Below are 19,776 nucleotides of genomic sequence, written 5' to 3' on the forward strand. Positions count from 1 at the left end.
ACCAAGGTTACCAGTTTGGTCCCCAAATGTGCCACTGAGATGCGCCCTCCACACCTAGAATGAACCAACGACTCATCTTCGAGCTGATGGGTCCTGGAAAAACACACTGTTCTCAATTTTAAATAAACAAATAATTAGTTATAATTGAAAAGTGTTATTTTAATATTGTGTTTGCACCAGCTCATTAAAATTAATACTAACTTTTCCTCCAATTTTGTAGAGATAGCTTATTCAGCTATTGTTAGTACTTTAAAGTGATGTCATAGTGTATTAAGGAAAGAGCAAGGTGACATTTTAGTAGCACTTTATTTAATTTTGCGCTTGCATAATTGTGTTACAAATCTCACTTTATCTTATAATGAAAATTGGAATTACTAGATAGGAATACATTTGTTGTAGCCAGTTTAAGGAAATGGAACAATTTTGTATTTTTATTTGTTAGGTTTAATTTTAAATACTCTAAATTTTATTTTTAATGTGGTAACCTGATTAAGGGACCTGTTCGTTTTCCTTAATTTTCAGAGTTTTAATTTTCCCGAGTCTTTAGAGTACAGGCTTAGGATTCATGCGTCACCAAGGAAAAGAATCTACCTGCTAAATCCCCCATAAACCACCCAGAAGGCTTCCAGTTTAAATTGGAGCTTAATGAAGGGGATAATAAAAAAGGGAAGAGAATAGAAACTATAGATACTAAGTAAAGACAAAAGGAAATATTAAATAAGAATACTTATAGATAGGTATTATAACTGGCTATGTTAAACCTTGTCTATAGCCTATCAAGATATAGTATGTATTCATTCAAAGATGTGTGGAAGAAAGAATTACTCAAGAAATATCTTTATAGACTCCAAGGGAACATTAAATTGGTAGGTCCAAATCATTTAAATCTAAATCATTTGAATTTCAAAGTAGTATTTTGTTTCAATTTCATACTAATTATATATAATTTTTTGTTTGTTTTTTTAAATTTACTTATGATTAGTTGGTTATTTCACTTTTCACACACAAAGGATATGTACATTTTTATACTTTTAGGGTGTCAATTTATATAATAGATAAGAGCATGAGTTTTTGAGACCTTAGTTTGAAAGCTGACCCTAATACTTATTAGCTAGCTAGCTCTAGGCAACTTATATAACTTCTCTGAGGCTTAATTCCTACATTTGAAAAATAGAAATAATACTATCTCAAAAGGGTGTAGTGAGAACTAAAAGAAATTATAAAACTGAGGCTCAGAGAGATTTACTGATTTGCTTAAGTTCACATAGCTGTAAAGTCTGACTCCAAAATGTATACGCTTAACAGGGTATACTGCCTGTTCAGCATAGTAAGTGCACAATAAATGGTAGTTACTTATTTTACCGTTCTAGTTACTCTACTTAAAACATAAACAATTTACATTACCACATATTTATATAGTATTTTAATATTCCTTATGGGTTGTTTGTCCTTTTTAATATAATAAAGATTGTCAAAGGTGGTTCAAAGAATACATGTTTTAAAGAAATAAACTCTGAAAAGAAGCATGATGTGTCTCCATATTTAATAGTATTTTTACATGTCTAACAATCTGTTTTTTGTTTACAGGTTGGAGGTGCTTTTGCTCCCCCTTTGAAAGATTTATGTAGATTCTTAAAAGAAAATTCAGAATACGGAGTTGCTCCTGAATGGGGAGATGTTGTGAAGCAGTCTGTGAGTATTTCATAAGTACTAACTCAGACGTCATTATAAAAATTAGATGTCATTTAATTATATCTCGAATTAAATTTTAAGTTAAGAATCTATAAAATATTCTGTGAACATGTGACAGTGCTTTTTGTTCACAATTTTTATTTTGCAAAACATGTTACAAAGTTTTCAGATGTCTGTTGAGTTTGAATCAGTATATACTGATTTGTTTTTATTTTAACCTCTAAGATGCTGTTTGAACAATGGCACAAAGAATAATCAACGATGTGGGGAAAGAAATTATAAAAGGATATTCATCTTGTATAGTGGTAAAAAATTAACTACTGATGGTCCAGACATGTGTTGGAAAACTATGCAACTGTTTTAAAAATTGTATTTTAAAAGAACATGCTGTACACCTGAAATTAATGTAAAATAATGTTGAATGTCAAAAAAAACCCAAAAAACGACTAGACACATTTCTTTAATAAAAGCATCTGATGACAAGGGAGAAAAAGCTCACTATATGTTAAATGGAATAGTAGTTAAGCTCTTGGACTAGCGAGGCCTAACCATGTGGCAAAATGCTAAATACTTAATAGCTTCTTTCTACAGGTGTTCAGATGAAAAGGGCAGGCTATAAACTGTTCAGTATGATTCAGTTTTTTTATTTTGGAAAGGGAGGTGGGGAGAATTAGAGAATTTGTATATAAGTACAAGCAAAAAATTGAAGCACACATCCTGAAATGTTAGCAGTGGTTACCTCTGAATGGTGAAATTATACATGAATTCATTTATTTGCATTTTTTTGTTGTCATGTTTTCTGCATGTGAACCCAAATGCTTTTGTAAAGAGAATAAATAAGTTGATCAATTCAAAAGAAAATTTAAAAACAGTCCTATGAGATGCTTTAACACCACTATCTAGAGCTGCACTGTCACAAATGAGAGCCCCTCAGCATGTGTGGCTGTTGAGCGCCTGAAATGTGGCTGGTCTGAATTAAGGTGTTTTAAGTGGAGAACGCCATGTCGGGACTTTGATGACTTAGTATGGACAGAAGAATATGAAATCTGAGTAATTTTCATAGACTACATATTGAGCTGGTACTGTTTTGCTTTTATTACTCAAATTAAGGTCACCCATTTCTATTTTACCTTTTTTAGTGTGACTACTAGAAAACTTAATATTACATATATGGCTTACATTATATTTCTATAGGACAATGCTGGTCTAAAAGTTTTAAACTCCTACAACTTCTAGGAGTTTTGAGCCTGAGAAGATCTTGGGAGAATTATAAGAAAGCAGCATAGATTGTTCTCCATCATCCTGGACTTTACTCTCCTAGTCTGCAGGTGCTACTGCTGTTCTGAGCCACGTGATTTCACTGCCCTATTGAGTATCTTTTTCAGCATGGCTGTAGCCCTTAATCCCAAAGTGATAGAAGAGTCATACGAAACATCTCAATCTTAGCCTTTTACTTACTTCCTCTATCCTTTCCTCATTGTTCTTCTAGATTCAGAGGCGGGGCATTTCTTTAGCATTCTAGACCATTCGGTGTGTAAAACATGATAAAGGGTATGGAGTAACCCTCATGAAAAATTCCCTTTGTACCTTCTGTTTTCTAGAGCTGGTCTACAAATGTATGTCTCTGTGGAGGAAGGCTAGCGGCCTCTTTCTGCTCTCTTACCCCATGATAAAATGAGAAATGGAAGAGCTGTTTCCAGGCACTACTTAAAATAATAGGAAATTAGGTTACTCTTTCATAATTGATTGTTTTACCATACAGAATAAGTTTATGAATGATTACCTGTTTTAATAGGTTATATGTACCACAAGCTAATAGCTATTGATTTTAATATAGATATTATTAATGATTTTTTTTCTCTCAGGGATTCCTTCCAGAAAGTATGTATGAACGTATTCTCACTGGTCCTGTTGTTAGAGAGGAAGTAAGCAGGCGAGGGAGACGGCCTAAAAGTGGCATTGCGAAGGCCACAGCAGCAGGAGCGGCTGCAACTGCCAGCAGTGTTTCAGGCAGTCCTCTGCTAGCCAATGGATTACTTCCAGGTATGGATCTCACAACTCTTCAGGCCTTACAACAAAACCTACAAAACTTGCAGTCACTGCAAGTAACCGCAGGGTTGATGGGAATGCCTGCCGGCCTTTCTTCTGGAGGAGAAGCGAAAAACATGGCTGCCATGTTCCCCATGCTGCTGTCAGGAATGGCTGGATTACCAAATCTGTTGGGCATGGGAGGAGTCCTGACAAAGCCTGCAGAATCTGGAACAGAGAAAAAGGGAAATGACTCGAAGGAACTGGAAGGAAAAAAAGAAAGGACAGAGAGCCAAAATTCAGAGAATGGTGGAGAAAACTCTGTGTCAAGTTCTCCTTCAACATCCTCTACTGCTGCATTAAGTACAGCTGCAGCTGCCAACTCGTTAGCTCTTAACCCACTGTTACTATCTAATATCATTTATCCAGGGATGCTTCTCACTCCAGGCCTTAATCTTCATATTCCAACTTTGTCCCAGTCCAATACTTTTGATGTACAGAAAAACAAAAACAGGGACTTAGGCTCATCTAAGGCTGTAGAGGTAAAGGAAGAAGATTCCAGAGTCAGAGATCAGGAAGACAAAGGGGGGACTGAACCAAGTCCCCTCAATGAAAACAGCACAGATGAGGGTTCAGAGAAAGCCGATGCTTCGTCTGGATCTGACAGTACATCATCGTCATCCGAGGACTCAGATTCTAGTAATGAAGACTGATTCCCAGACTACACTTCAATTATGAACTGATTTTGGATTTTTTTTTCTTTAATTATTAATTGTAAATACCCCAGTGTGGAGTGCATCAATAACTTACTGACCGAACATTTCAGTTATTTGTTTAGAAGTGCAAACTGCTTTCAGAGACTTTTTGCATGTAAAATTTCTTAAGATTCATAAGTTTCTGAACTCGTATGTACTATCAAATACATAAAGGTGTAAAATTACAACGAAAGGCATTATAATTTTGTTGGGGGTTAATTTTATGGAAATTATGCTCAATAAGAGTTGTATATTTAATATATTTGCAGTGAACACAGAATCCTTTATGCATATTACTGATTTAATTTGAATATAGTTTTACAGCCTCCTTGACACCTATAATTTACAGAACAAAACTCAGCAATAATTTGGGCAGCTAATGAATGTCATGAAAGCTGTAGAATCTACATCACCATCCATTGCTTTAATTACATGAAAATGCTCTAGTGTTGTGATGCACTGCTGATGTTTCCAATTCAGGTACAAGTATGTTTTAAAGAAGAAATAAGTTTCCCAATCAGCCAATTTAACTGGCTACCTGTTACCTCAGCTGAGTTAGTTTAGGAAGTTTACATTCATTTCTAATTCTATACTTGTTTTCAGGGGTTTTTTAAACACATCCTATATATCATGTTAATCTGGCAAGAAATATGACTTGCTTTTTGCTGAGCTTAACTCTGATATCAGTAAAATTAAGTCATAAAATAATCCTATGTCATGTAACTTTGGCACCCTCTAGACATACTTAGTTGTAAGTTTTCAAAGTTTGGCCTCCTATTAGAAATAATTATATCTCAGATGAGTGATGTCTGTTTCCAGGGTTCAGAAAGGGCAAACTCATGAAATGCCACTGAAAAGAACTTTCAACACAGCATACTTCATGTAAAAAAAATTGTTTGTTTGCTTTATTTGTGTAGATTTCTATTTGTGTTTTATGTCATGGTAATATTACAAAATTAACAGATACTAGTGGTAAAGTAATATGCAAATAGTCTAAATTCACCTTGAGTTTCTTCTAGGTGTAAGCAGACTAAATGTTGCCCAGAATCAGTGTTGGGTTCTCAGTTTATATTAAATATACTGAGTTGCCCATTTTGAAAATGCACTTTGAATAATCTCAAAAAAATAAAAATAAAAAATACGAGTTATACCTGTAAACCACAAAATGAAGCCCAAGGCTTCTGATCAATTTCTTAGAGCCCTTTACCATGTAAAATTTGTCTGATATTTGATTTGTGATACAATTTCTCCTGCTAAAGCTGCTATTATTCTGACAAGGTAGAGATCCAGGTTCACCTTCATATACAGTTGAAACAATTAGAACTTAATTGAGTGTAAAATACCATTTATATCCTAAGGAGAGAGAAATGTTAGCATTCTTCCGGTACTTGAATAAGTCAGTGATAAAGTTTGCAAGGGGATGAATTTAGGGAACAAAATACCCCACTTCTCTTCTACAGAAAAAGTAACTTTAAGTATGTTTTGATGATAGAACTTGTTGCTTTGTCATGAATTAAGCAATTATATTGGATTTTCCAAGACATTTACCAGTAAATTGTTTCTGTATGTAAAATAACTAACCCCTTATTAGAGAGACAGTGTTATATGCATTTATAAAACTATGTAAGTTCTATTGGGATGGTATTGATTTTTGTATTTTCCCCAAATAGTACTTTGATAATAGTCCTTTATGCAGTCTTAGCAATAGTCAATATAATGCCCATCCAGGAGAAGTGGGTAGTAACTCTTCATAATGAAAGTGAAATATTACATACTTAGCATCTTCCCTTTGCAGTATTGCACTTTTGTTTGACTAGAATACAACTATGACATAGCCAAAGTTTTTCAAACACAGTGAACTTAGGTTGCCGGTGGAGTATTTCAACACCATCCATGTTTCCCTTTCCTTACTCTACTTCTACCCACATGATCTTTATTCCTTTCTTTCCCCAATTAAAAAAAAAGGGAAAAAAGCCCTAGATCTTATCACTAAATCTACTTTATATCAAATTTATGAGATAAAGTATTTTCCTAATTATGCTCAAGTGAATTTGGTTAACATCTTAGTGATTCTCTTTCTATGTAATAAGGCAATTGCAGTTTTCAAAGTATTAAGGCTAATATTAACTTTAAACATTTTCTTGGGTTTTAAGACACTTGTATTTATTATTGATTGGGGGAAAGTTGTCCTATCAGGTTAAAAAAAAAACCATGCAAATATGGTTGTGTAAAGTTAAGGGTTATAAGGAAAAAAATCAGTAGAATTACATAATACTAAAGTTGCAGTGAAAGGATATCCAAGTATGTGTTGGTAGTTACTAAAAGAATTATAGCTGTTATTGCCTTGTATTTATAGCCCTTGTTTCAGGTTTCATGATTCAAGTCTTAGTCCAATTTTTCTTTTGGACATTTGCAATATTTACCAGTTGTGTTTTGTGTAGTCTGGATTTGCTTTCTGTAGTTGGGCAAACGTCTTAAAAAGTCATTTGTAATTTATTAAATTACTTTCTATGATGTTCTATAGAGCAAATGGAAGTTTAATTATTTTTTATTAAACATATTCTTTGACTACCCATGATGTCAGCCTCTGTACATGACAATACTTTTTTTTATTTAGTTTTATATAGAAAATTTATCTTATCTCAGTTATGCAAGACATAGTCATAAATCTTTAAAAGGAAAGTATACTTTGGAAGAGTTTTTAAAAGACGAGTTGGCAATAATTATATTCACAATATTATTGTTGTCTTAAGCTTGCTTCCCCTGAGCCTTAAAGAAATCCAGAAAGATTCAGATATACCTAACCTCTTAAAGTAGTCCATTTTTTCCCTCAGTCTTAAAAGAGTCTTTCCCAATTCATTGCCGTTGTCGGTAGTGTTTTTTGTAAACCTGAAAGAAATTTGTTTTCCCTCTAATTACAAAAGTAAAACAGTGGAGTCCTATCATACATTCATTTAACTTGAATACATTCAACTATATACTTTTATGCTTAGAAAACCTTTTTTTTTCTTTTTTCATACAATATAGCATGTAAACACAAGCCAACTACTTCATCTAGTGCTTGCCCAGAAGAACAGTAATCTACACCAATGCTGGAGGAAGAATTGGAAATGTTGGATATTTTTGAGAGAAGATGGCACTGTGTATAAAATTATGTGTTCTGTATTTTGTGGGCTGTAAGACGGAAAGAGTGATATTTGACTACAGATAATCTTCACCTTACACAATAAATTTAGAACTTAATCCCTACATAAATGTAACTCCACTACATAAGCTATTTATTTTTAAGTGCAGAAAAACACAAAAAAATGTTTAAATCATTCATAAACCTACCCTGAGATTAATATTTACTGGCATAGAGTTCCAATCTTTTTATATGTAATATACATGCAGTGGGTTGATTAGTGTCCTATAAAAATTCATGTCAACCAAGAACCTCAGCATGTGACCTTATTTGGAAATAGGGTCTTGACAGATGTAATTAGTTAAGATGCTATCATAGTAGATTAGCGTGGGTCCTAAATTCAATGACTGCTGTCCCCATAAGAAGAGGACACAGAGAAACGGAAGAAGTTCATGGGACAGTTGGCAGAGATGGGAACGAAGCAGCTACAAGCCAAGGGACACCAAGGGTTCCCAGCAACAACCAGAAGCTAAAAGGGGCATGGAACAGACTCTCTCAGAGCCTCCAGAAGGAACCAACCTTGCCAACACCTGGATTTTGGACTTTTCATCCTCCAGAACTGTGAGACAATAAATTTCTGTTGTCTTAAGCCACCCAGTTTGCGGTAGTATGGTATGGTAGCCCTAAGAACGAGTACAATTTTATAGTAAATCATTATATGGGGCATAGTATTTACTGTTCTGCCCTTGATATACTGACCTGTGTCAATAAGTATCCTGCAATGTGATTTTTAGTACATAGTATTGGCTCATACGGATGTAATTTATTTAACCATGTACTTACAAATAGACATTTGGGTTTGTATATGCATTTTTTTTTTTTGCTTCTATCCCTAATGATATCCTTAATCCCTAGAAGTGAAAATACTTCCTCTCTTTTGAAGGATTTTGATTTGTGTTGCCAAGTTTATAATGATGCCATTAGTAGCAATTTATACTACCATCAGCAGCATACTTTTTGTGAATGCTCATTTAGCCCAAATCCTTACCAATACTGTGTATTGTCTTTTGAAATAATCTTTGCCAAATTAATAGGCAAAAATAATAACATCTTGATGCATTTTTAAATTCTTTTTCTTAGAACAAACAAGACATGAATATTACAGAAAATCTGGGGATGGGAAAGCACAAAGTAAACAAACCCCGAGAATGCTGAACACCCAGAGATAATGGTGAACTGTCGGGTTTTCTTTGCATATACATATATATTTTAATAAGAAGTTATACTGTACATATCATTTTGTAACCTTTTTTTCACTTACTATATAATAATCTTTTCATGTGATTAAAGAATCTTCCAAAACATTTTTAAGGACTTTCTCATTCTAATATATAGATGCAGCATAATTTATTTAATACCCAATTATTGAGCCCGTACACACACACACACACACACACACAGACACACACACATACACACACACACACACAGTGAAGGTCTCCTGTGATACACTCCTATAGCTCCCTGGATTTCATTTTTATAATATATTTACACTTGATAATTACTTGTTCTAGATCTGTTTTACCCAGGAGATCACGTGCTTTGTAAGGGCAGAGACCGTGGTTGTCTCATTCACTACTATATCAGTGATAGACAAAATACTTGACATATAGTAGACACTGACTAAACATTTGTTGAATATTTGAGTGGATGGGGGCTTGGATCTCTGGCTGAATAAATGAATGAATGAGTGAATGAATAATCAGACCCTAAGAGTCAAACTCATAGTAACCAATATTGAATTTTTATTGAGATATAATTGACATATAACATTGTATTAGTTTTAGGTGTATGATATGATTTAATATATATATGGTGACTATAGTGTATGACATGATTTTTTAAATATATATATATATATATATATATATATATAGTCATTATATACAGTAAGTCTCTGACTTACAAATGAGTTCCATTTCAGAAGAACTTCCGTAAGTCGGATTTGTTCGTAAGTCCGACAAAGTGTGTCTTACACACCTTTTGACACAAATATACAATGTAAAGCCAGTGGTTGAACGAGTCACGTTATAAGAACAAGCGACGTCTACCATTTTTTCGCCTTGGTCTAATCTCAATTATTTTCACTTTTGTTCCCATGGTTATTGCTTTGCGCTTTCTCTTGCTTTTGCACGTTCGTATCTGTGAAAGTTTGCAACTCGAATGTTCGTAAGTTGGGGACTTACTGTATATATTATATAGTGACATTACACAATAAGTTCAGTTAACATCCATCACAACACAAAGTTACAAAATTGTTCTTGTGATGAGAACTTTTAAGATCTACTCTCTTAGCAACTTTCAAGTATACACTACAGTATTGTTAACTGCAGTCACCATGCTGTACATTAGATCACCAGGACTTATTTATCTTAGAAGTTGGGAAGGTTGTACCTTCTGACCACCTTCACCCATTTTGCCCAACCCTCATCCACCAGCTCTGGCAACAAACAATCTGTTCTCTGTACGAATTTGTTATTTGCTTTGTTTTTAGATTCCACATGGAAGTGAGATCATACAGTATTTGTCTTTGTCTGAATTATTTCACTTACCATAATGCACTCAAGGTCCAACCTTGTCACAAATGGCAGGATTTCCTTCTTTATTGTGGCTATATATATATATATATCTATATATATATATATATATATGCATATATATGCATATATATGTATACACACACACATACACACACACACACACACCACATTTTCTTTATCCATTCATCTATTGATGAATACTTAGGTTGTTTCTTTGTCTTGGCTGTTGTAAATAATGCTGCCACGAACACAGGGGTGCAAACATCTTTTCAAGGTAGTGATTTTGTTTTCTATGGATAAATACCCAGAAGTGGAATTGCTGGATCATATGGCAGGTCTACTTTTAATTTCTTGAGGAACCTCCATACTGTTTTCCATAGTGGCTGCACAAATTCACATCCTACTAACTGCACAAGTGTTTTCACCACATCCTTGCCAACACTTGTTAGTTCTTGTATTTTTTATAATAGCCATTCTAACAGGTGTGAGGTGATATTTCACTGTAGTTTTCATTTGCATTTCCCTGATGATTAATAATGTTGAGCACTTTTTCATGTATATGTTGGTCATAGTATGTCTTCTTTGGAAAAATGTCTATTCATAGTGCCCATTTTTCAGTCAGGTTGTTTTGCTTAATTTTATTCTATTGAATTGTATGAATTCTTTATATATTTTGTATATTAACTCCTTATCAGACACATGATTTGCAAATATTTTCTCCCATTCTGAGGTTGCCTTCTCATTTTGTTGTTTTTTTTTTTTTTGCTGTACAGAAAACTTTTAGTTTGATATAGTCCGAGCTGTTTATTTTAGATTTTGTTGCCTTTGCTTTTGTTGTCAAATCCAAAAATTAATTGCCATGACTGATGTCAAGGAGCTTACCATCTATTTTCTGGGACTTATATGGTTTGAGGTCTTGTGTTCAAGTTTTAAATCCATTTGGAGTTGATTTTTGTGTATTGTGTAAGATAAAGGTCCAATTTCATTCTTTTGCATTCGGCTGTCCAGTTTTCCCAACACCATTTATGGAAGACTGCCTTTTCCCCATTGTATATTGTTCGCTTCTTTCTTGTACATTAATTGGCCATATGTGTGTGGGTTTATGTGCTCTCTATTATGTTGCAGTGATCTATTTGTCTGTTTTTATGCCAATACCATACTGTTGCTTATTATAGCTTTGTAATATAGTTTGAAATCAGGAAGTATGATGCCTCCAGCTTTGTTCTTCTTTCTCAAGATTGCTTTGGCCATTCAGGGTCTTTTGTGGTCAAGATTGATTTGAAACTCAATCATTAATGTCCATGCCCTCCACTCCAAGCAAGCCCCTCACTCATGGCCTGGTAGGCCTTCACTTGACACACATTTCCAGCTACCTCAGATACTTAGTTTGCAAGTACCTCTCTCCCTAAAAAGAGACAGGAGGAAAGGGTTATCTATCAACAGGTCTTATGGTGACCCCAGTGTAAAGAAACATTTTACAGCCTGAATGCAAGAAGGAAAAGAAAATGCACAAAATTGTTAGAAACGCAACAGTAAAAAGCAGTTGAGGGTGTGTATCCCAGTATCTACTCCCATAGGCCTCGTAGGCATCTTAAGGCTGTAATTGTTTATGACAGAAAAGGCTATAAGGGCATGTTTTTATTCCAGAGTACCAAGGCTTCCCTGTGTAGTAAACACAGCTAATTGTTTGTAGTTTATACTGTGGGTTGAATTTTTAGCAGGCGAATTCTCATTCAAAATAAGCAAAGCTGGTTGGAAGGGTAGACCTGCAGGGCTCATAGTGTCAGTCCATAGTGGACAAGAATACCTGACTGGAATTAATCACAAAATGCCAGTTAACTCAGGTCTCAAGAAGAGACTTAATATAGCTGGTGAAATGTGAATTGGACTCAACCCTGCCTGGGTAGATAGCATCCTCATGTGGAAATTCAAAACAAATGAACAATTTTTCCTAGTAGCAACACATTTAAAAAAAAAATATATATATATATGTATATGTATTTTTTATATAAACAAATTGCAAACACAGTTGAAGCCACATTCTCAATAATAGCCATCTGATAACTCAGTCTGAATGAAATTTAACACATTGCCTCATGATCACGGGGAAATAAATTTCAATTTCAATTGTGGCTGGGAATGCAGGATGATAGAGCCACTTTCAAAGAAATTTGGCAGTGCCTTATAAAGTTCACCATTTACTATACAACCAGCAACTCCAGTCTGTCTTAGTCTGTTTGGGCACTTGCTCTCTATGCCCATGTGGCTTTTTTTCAGTCCTTGAGTGTGACCTTATAAGGCCACCAATCCTATTGGATTAGAGCCCCACACTTACAACCTCATTTAACTTTAGTTACCTACTAAAAGCCCTGTTGCTGAAAGCAATTAGGTTTTAACTGGGGGTTAGGTTTTAACATGAATTTTGGAGGGACACACATTCAGCCCATTGCACACTCCTAGGTATTTACCCAAGAGTAATGACAACATTTGTCACACAACAACATGCGCATGAATGTTAAGTAGCTTTTCTCATCATCACCCAAAACTGGAAACAACCCAGATGTCTTCAACTGGTGAATGGATAAATAAGTGTTGGGACATTCATATAAATAAGTATGATTTGTCAATAGAAAGGAACAAACAACTGACACATGCTACAACTTGGATGGACCTGAAAGGCATTATGCCAAATTGAAAGAAGCCAGAATCAAAGGCCACATAGTGTATGTTTACATTATATGACATTTTGGCAAAGAGGGAAAGCTATGGGGACAGAAAACTGATCAGTGGTTGTCTGGGGATGTGTGAGGAGGTTTTACTACAAAGGGGCACTAGGAAAATTTTAGGGTGATGGAAATGTTCTATATCTTGATTGTGGTAGACAAGACTATGAGTCAAAATTCATAGAACTGCACACTTAAAAGAGTGAATTTTACTGTATGCAAATGAATTTTACAAAAAAAACCAAGGATATTTAATTTGTACATACATTTTTGATGAAATAAGAAACATCAAGAAAGGACTTTCAAGCACAAAATATTAGGACAAAATTTTGTTGGGGTAGTAGAATGGGAATGTGAGGTAAAAGAAATAGGAATGATATAAAATTTCTAATTGTTAAATGAAAGTTTTGTAAATGTATTTTTTAAATGGATTACAGTGTCTAATTGCTATGATATTTAGAATCCACTGGCTTGGAAAATATTGATAGTGGCAAGCAAAGCATATTTTAAAAAAATAGATTTGATGGTTTTTGACCAATTTTACTTCAGTTATGTCCATTAAATTTTACTAAAAAGGGTAGAGTTTTACATCAATAAAAAATTCAAATTTTACTTAAAGTGTTGATGATGGTATCCAAATAATATTATTATTTAAAAGTTTAGTATTTCTAGCCTAAGTATAAAGAAAGTATCGGAATTTCTTATAAATGTATTTACAAATAGTTATAAAGCAGTTGTATCCGACCTTGATCATCTTAACTCAGCACCGACAAAACAAATCCAACTCTATTTACCGTGACTTTTACCGCAGGATCTACGGGTAGGGTTTCATTGTCTCAAAATTGTTTCTGAGGCGTCCTGTTGCCTTTCCTTCTCTCCTACCTCCAGGTTTCCTCATCGCTTCTCTCCTGCTCCTAATGAAGCTTCCCTAAAGTGCTTTTGTCCCAGTATTTCTTTTCCTCGGTTTCCATACCCCACTGAGCAATGCCATACGGCTTAGACATGAAAATGTTTTATAATATGCCCTTTATAAATCATAGAGGATTGGAAATAAAGCGATTCAAGTCAATAGATATGAAAAGAAAGCAAAAGAAAAATAAAGGAATAAAGTTAAGCCAATTGGGTGACTGAGGATAGTACAAATAATGTCACAGTGAATGTATATTGGCCTTATTGGAGGAGGTGAAGGAATTACTGCTTAAACAAAAAAAAATCCAGTAACTATTTAAAGGCTCAAATAAAATTTAAACTTAGGAAAGAACTAGAAATTAGGAGCGACGCCGACAATGAGCTCTGACAGAAAGGCCCTTGTTGTCCTTATTTTTAAGATAAAAACACCCAGGTGATGAGTATTTTTTCTGGGGACAGCTTGGATATTAAACCTTCACATGTCAATCAACGTTCCTTGGGCGTTTTCTCCTCAGTAGAGTCCTGCTGAATGGTCTCACGATACGGAGGTACATAAAATGTAGAGAAACAGCTTTTATTTCATCCCAAGGGATACTATAATACGAGAGCACATTTTTTTTTTTTTGGAAACGATTTTTGACCCCCCGTGGGTCTCCGGCCCGGACTACATTTCCCAGCAGGCCATGCTCAGAACTACGGGTGCCTACGTGAAGTCAAGCGCCGTTGGCGGCGGCGCAGTTGCCGTATAAGCGGCCGACGGGCGGGCGCTTCGCGGTTTGAATGGCTACGGGCCCGGGCCCTTAGCTCATCTGAGGACCGGCCACCCAGGGGTGCGCTATGCCATCGGGAGGCGACCAGTCGCCGCCGCCTCCGCCACCCCCTCCGGCGGCGGCAGCCTCGGAGGAGGAGGAGGATGACGACGGCGAGGCTGAAGACGCCGCGCAGCCGGCCCGGACGCCGACTCCTCAGACCCAGCAGCGGTTCGACGAGCTGTGCAGCCGCCTCAACATGGACGAGGCGGCGCGGGCCGAGGCCTGGGACAGCTACCGGAGCATGAGCGAGAGCTACACGCTGGAGGTGAGCCCGGGGGAGGAGGCGAGGGGCGTTCCGGGCCTAGTCGCCGTGCTCGCCGCGGGGATGGGGCCCCTCTTCCCCCGGGTCGGGCTCCGAGCCGGGACTCTCCGGCACGTCCCTGGTCTCGGGGTCTGCAAACGAAACGGGCGGGAATCCTCCCTGCGCACCTGAGTCCTGGAAACCTGGCTGTTGAGGCGCTCTTAGTGTTCCCGAAGGCGAGCCCTGTCTTGCTGTTCTTCCCTTTGGGGTGCCGAATGGGGGACACCTCTTGCCCTAAAGTAGCACCGCGAGGGCCGAGGTCACGATTCCAAAGTGACAGCTACCTGGTTGGCCGCGTGAATAGGTGCACCTGTCAAAACCGTACGGAGAAGGGAGGGAAGTTGTCTGTGTTCGCACCGGGATTAACCCTTTAGGGTCCCTGGCCTCCCCTTTCCGTTCCTTCTCTACTGTTCCTCATCGCCTTTGTCCCGACATTGCATCCGTGTGAGTAAACGCGTTAAGTTTCCAGCTCTGTGTGTGTGTGTGTGTGTGTGTGTGTGTGTGTGTGTGTGTGTGTGCGCGCGCGTGTGCGCGCAAACAAGAGGACTCTTCTCCGGAGCAAAGGAAATGGCCTTTCTGCCGACCTGGGTATAGACACACGCCCCCATTTGTCACTGGGAAATGAGCACTGCGACGACCTTGAGCACCTTTCGGTCCCCCCGGACGTTGCACAGGACTCGTACAGTCACTGTGATTTAGGCATGTTTTGTCCCTTTCTTCAGACGGGCTCCGATGAGAAAAATGGCCTTTCTAGCCAGTGAGGCTCAGCTCTTTAGGCACCGCCCCTTTATGGGCCAATGGGAAGTGACACGGAAGTCTGGCTTGTTTATCAGCCTGTGTGTGGAGCTTTTAAACCGGAAGCCACAGGATTTTCTTAGGTGGTTTTCCAGGTTGTGGAAAGCTGTAGGGCAAATAGGCTCGGAATGGGAAGGCCCAACCAAGGCATTGAACTATAATGGGATATTTTTGCCAATATGTGTCACTAAGGTTATTTTTATTTATTTTTGCATTAACAGGATGTTAATTCACTTCTTTCTCCCTATTGTTATAGCTACAGAAGAAAAAAAAAACCAGAAACGTAGTGTAGTGGCTTTAGATCCTGACAGACCTAGGTGACTTTGGACAATTTACCCCAAAACTCAATTTTGTGATAGGTAAATTTGAGAGATTTGTATCTGCCTCATAGAGCTGTTCTGAAGGTTAAATAAGGTAATATGTAGTTTCTGGCACATAAAGCATTCAAATGGACAGTGCTGTAGAGTTTGCAAAGCTCTTTCATATACATAGGTGATCTGGCTGAATAATTCATATTCCTGTTTATTTCTCAGTGGTTCCTGTGGTCAGGCAAAGAGAAGGATTCTTTTTTTGGTGATGGGCATAAGTGCCTCCAAATAAGCTCTTACTTTATTTACCCTCTGGAGAATCCTGTAAGTTAGATATTGGGTTGTCGGAAAAGTCACGACGTATTTTTTTCTGTTTTTTGTTGCAAAAATGCGTCATGACTTTTCCGACAACATTACCTCCATACAGTTGAGGTATTTCAACTCATAGAGGTTAACCCATATGAAGCCCAGTGTTATATAAGCAAGTGACAAATAATAGATGGTTAGTAAATTATTTTTGAAAACATGTCTGAATACTCAATTTCTGGCCTGTGGAGTTTGTAGTTGGGTACACTGTAAGATAATATGATATGTAATACAGAATACTAGTTACAGAGTTTTCTCTTTTGATTTCTTGTGTTTTCTTTGCTGCATACTTGTAACTCATTCAATTCTCACAATCCTCAGATAAGAAAATTGAACTTCTGTGACTATTAAGTAATTTGCCCAAGTTATTCTACTCCCATGTTGGGACTCTTAAGGCACATGTCCTGAGAGAGAGTCAGGTGGAATCTGTATTGCCTTTTATGATCTTGGAAGTTACATAGTATCACTTTCACCTGTGCTCTTGGTTGAGCCAGTTCAAAATGAGGGAACAGAGTCGACCCTGCCTCTCAGTGGAAGAGTGTCAGTCACGTTATAAGAAGAGCACACGTGATAGGGCCATCATTAAAAATACAATTCCCCACAAATATATAACTATCGCTTTCTATTTAAACATAAGATTTTTGCGTTGAAATATATATAGCTCATTAGCTAAACATCAATTTTCTTTTACAGGGAAATGATCTTCATTGGTTAGCATGTGCCTTGTATGTGGCTTGCAGAAAATCTGTGCCAACTGTAAGCAAAGGGACAGTTGAAGGAAACTATGTATCTTTAACAAGAATCCTGCGATGTTCAGAACAGAGGTAACTATGTTACAGTTTGAAAAGTAGAGTGTCATTAATATAAAAACTCATAAATCATAGTGATAGTAGCGATTTGTTCATTTTCTGAGCATTTGTGTTTATGGAGTACTGAATTTTGAAGCTCAGTCATGGTGAAAAATATTTAAATTTTAGTATATTAGGCACTTGTATGATGAGTTTACTATTAAAGGTTGTGGCTCATCCTGTAATATTGGAGAATTCTGAATAAGGATATGTGAAATTTAGGAACTATTCTATATTGAAAAGGTTGATAAACTATTATATGGTATTAAATTTAGAGCTACATGCACAGGACTTACATCTTAATATATATGTAATGTGTAAATACTTCTGAGTTTCCTGTTTGGGATATAAGCAACACTATTATAATCAATTACAGAAAGGGTCAAATAACTATAAAGAGGCAAAAATTTCTTTTACTGTCTGTTGTGTAATTGCATTGATTACATTTATTATTTGTGCCTTTTGGGTGAATTTTCTCTATGACTTATTAAAGATTGGTAGAACAAAGATACTTGGCATTTTGCAGAACAAATACCACTGTCAAAATTTATGGCCCTAATGGTTTAAAAAATCACTTACTATTGAAATAATTAACAAGAAATATACTATGTAGCTGTAGCCTATTTATTAACTTTTAACTCCATCCTGAGTTGTTATATTTAGGCTTAAGAACAAGAGGCAGTGCATAAAGTGTTGAACACGTGAGCTGTAAACCTGGAGAAGTGGACTTAATAAGGTGCAGAAGTATAATCATTATGAAGAAGAAAGTGGAGGCAGAGTAATCCAGTTAAATGACAAGGAACTTTAGAGGCAAAGGTCAAATTATGGATTCATCATTATAAACTATAGTAAATTAAACTTATCTAACATTTTTATGCAAGTTGTACAATACAGGGCTTCAGTTTTATTTCCATTTCAAAAACTCAATTTTTATCTTTAAATTTTTACCTATGTGTTCAGATTATGTACTTTTCTGCCATAATGGACTAAATAGATTAAAAACAGAGCAGATTAGGGCCGGCCGAGTGGCGCGATGGTTAAGAACTCGCTTGGGATGCCAGAGGGCCCCGGTTCGGATCCCACATATGAGGGCCAGTGACACTGCCCTCCACAGCTAAGATGCTGAACAACAGCTCAACCTGGAGCTGGGCTGCCGTGAGTCGCTGGCGACGGCGTAGGCTGCAGTCCCTGTGGCAGTGGGTTGCCATGGGCTACTGTATGTAGCCAGCAGCCAGCGTGAGCGGCCAGCAGCCACAGTGAGCGGCCGTCCAGAAAACGGCGACTGATCTGCCTCGCCCGGGAAGAGCGCAATGATGGTGCCAACTTGGGCCAGTGAAGCAGCGTCCTCCACAACTAGATTGAAGAACAAAACGACAGCAACTTGTCTGTTCCCCTTCCCCCAATTCCCCATCACTGTTCCCATCCCCCCAATTACCCAATAAAAAAAATCTTAAAAAACAAAAAAAAACAAAAAAAAAAACAGAGCAGATTAGGAGAAGACATTTACAATGCACATAACTGACTAAAGATCAGTATCCAAAACTATATAAAGAACTACTAACAAATGCTTAAATAATTGACAGCTACTAAAAAAATGGGTAAAGAATATGGTTTCACAAAGGACAAAACTCACATAGCCAATAGATATAGGCAGAGGTTCAATCTCACTAGTAATCAAGGAAGTTCAAAGTAAAATCAGGATAACATTTCATCCTCATCAGATTGGGGAAGCTTCAAGTCTGATCAAACCAAGTTTGGTCATTTTGTAGGGAAACAGGACCTCTGTATTTACTGGTGCACATTGGCGGGAGTAGAAATTGACTTAACCACTTCAGTGGGAAGTTTGGCAGCGTCTAGTAAAGGCGCAAATGCACATTCTCTAACTCAGCAATTCTGCTTCTTTGGGTAGTTCCTGAAGAAACTCTTACATACATGTACAAGAATGTGTTCATTACAGCTTTTTTGGTTATAATGAAAAATTAGATACCTCAATTTCAGTTGGTCAGGGAATGAATGCAAAAAAATTGTGGTAGTTGGTATGAAGGAATATTTTTAGCAATTAAAATGAATGAATTAGGTCTACATGTATCAACATTAATCTCAGAAACATTGAATGAAAAGTCAAGTTGTAGAATTCTACTTATAATATGATACTATTTATATAAAATTGTAAAATCACACATACAAATGATACTGCTGAGTGTTTATGGATATATATCTATATCTATATAGTTACTAGTAAGTATAAAAACACGGATGGGAAAGATTCAGATTAACTTTATAATGTTGGTTATTTTGCGGGAAGAAGAGTGGGAAATGGGGTTGGAGAGGAGTGCAAGTGGGAACTTTGGCTGTTTCTGTAGAATCTGAAGCAAACGTTGCAAAATTTACTTGATCTGTTAATGTTTGTTAAATCTGGCAATTGGGTATATGAATGTTGGTTACATTACCCTGGTTAATTATTTTGTATTTTTATATATTTCATAATTTAAAAAAACTGTTAATCTCAGAAAAA

At 36.6% G+C, this 19,776-nt stretch overlaps 2 protein-coding genes across 3 annotated transcripts in view; both read left to right on the top strand.

Moving 5' to 3' along the window:
* The window catches only part of CHD9 (chromodomain helicase DNA binding protein 9), a 135,656-nt gene extending 128,603 nt beyond the window's left edge, over positions 1 to 7,053 (top strand). Inside the window, exons 37-38 of the mRNA XM_019644273.1 lie at positions 1,588 to 1,692; positions 3,558 to 7,053. Of these exons, the coding sequence (XP_019499818.1) occupies positions 1,588 to 1,692; positions 3,558 to 4,433 (981 nt within the window). The 3' untranslated portion in view covers positions 4,434 to 7,053. The remainder of the gene's footprint in view (positions 1 to 1,587; positions 1,693 to 3,557) is intronic.
* A 7,505-nt stretch (positions 7,054 to 14,558) lies between these two features.
* RBL2 (RB transcriptional corepressor like 2) overlaps positions 14,559 to 19,776 on the top strand; it is a 47,151-nt gene continuing 41,933 nt past the window's right edge. For both annotated transcript variants that reach the window (XM_019643843.1, XM_019643853.1), the window contains exons 1-2: positions 14,559 to 14,908; positions 17,107 to 17,237. In XM_019643843.1, the coding sequence (XP_019499388.1) occupies positions 14,669 to 14,908; positions 17,107 to 17,237 (371 nt within the window). In that variant the 5' untranslated portion in view covers positions 14,559 to 14,668. The remainder of the gene's footprint in view (positions 14,909 to 17,106; positions 17,238 to 19,776) is intronic.

Source organism: Hipposideros armiger, unplaced genomic scaffold (genome assembly GCF_001890085.2).
Source record: "Hipposideros armiger isolate ML-2016 unplaced genomic scaffold, ASM189008v1 scaffold_4, whole genome shotgun sequence".
Taxonomy (NCBI): domain Eukaryota; kingdom Metazoa; phylum Chordata; class Mammalia; order Chiroptera; family Hipposideridae; genus Hipposideros; species Hipposideros armiger.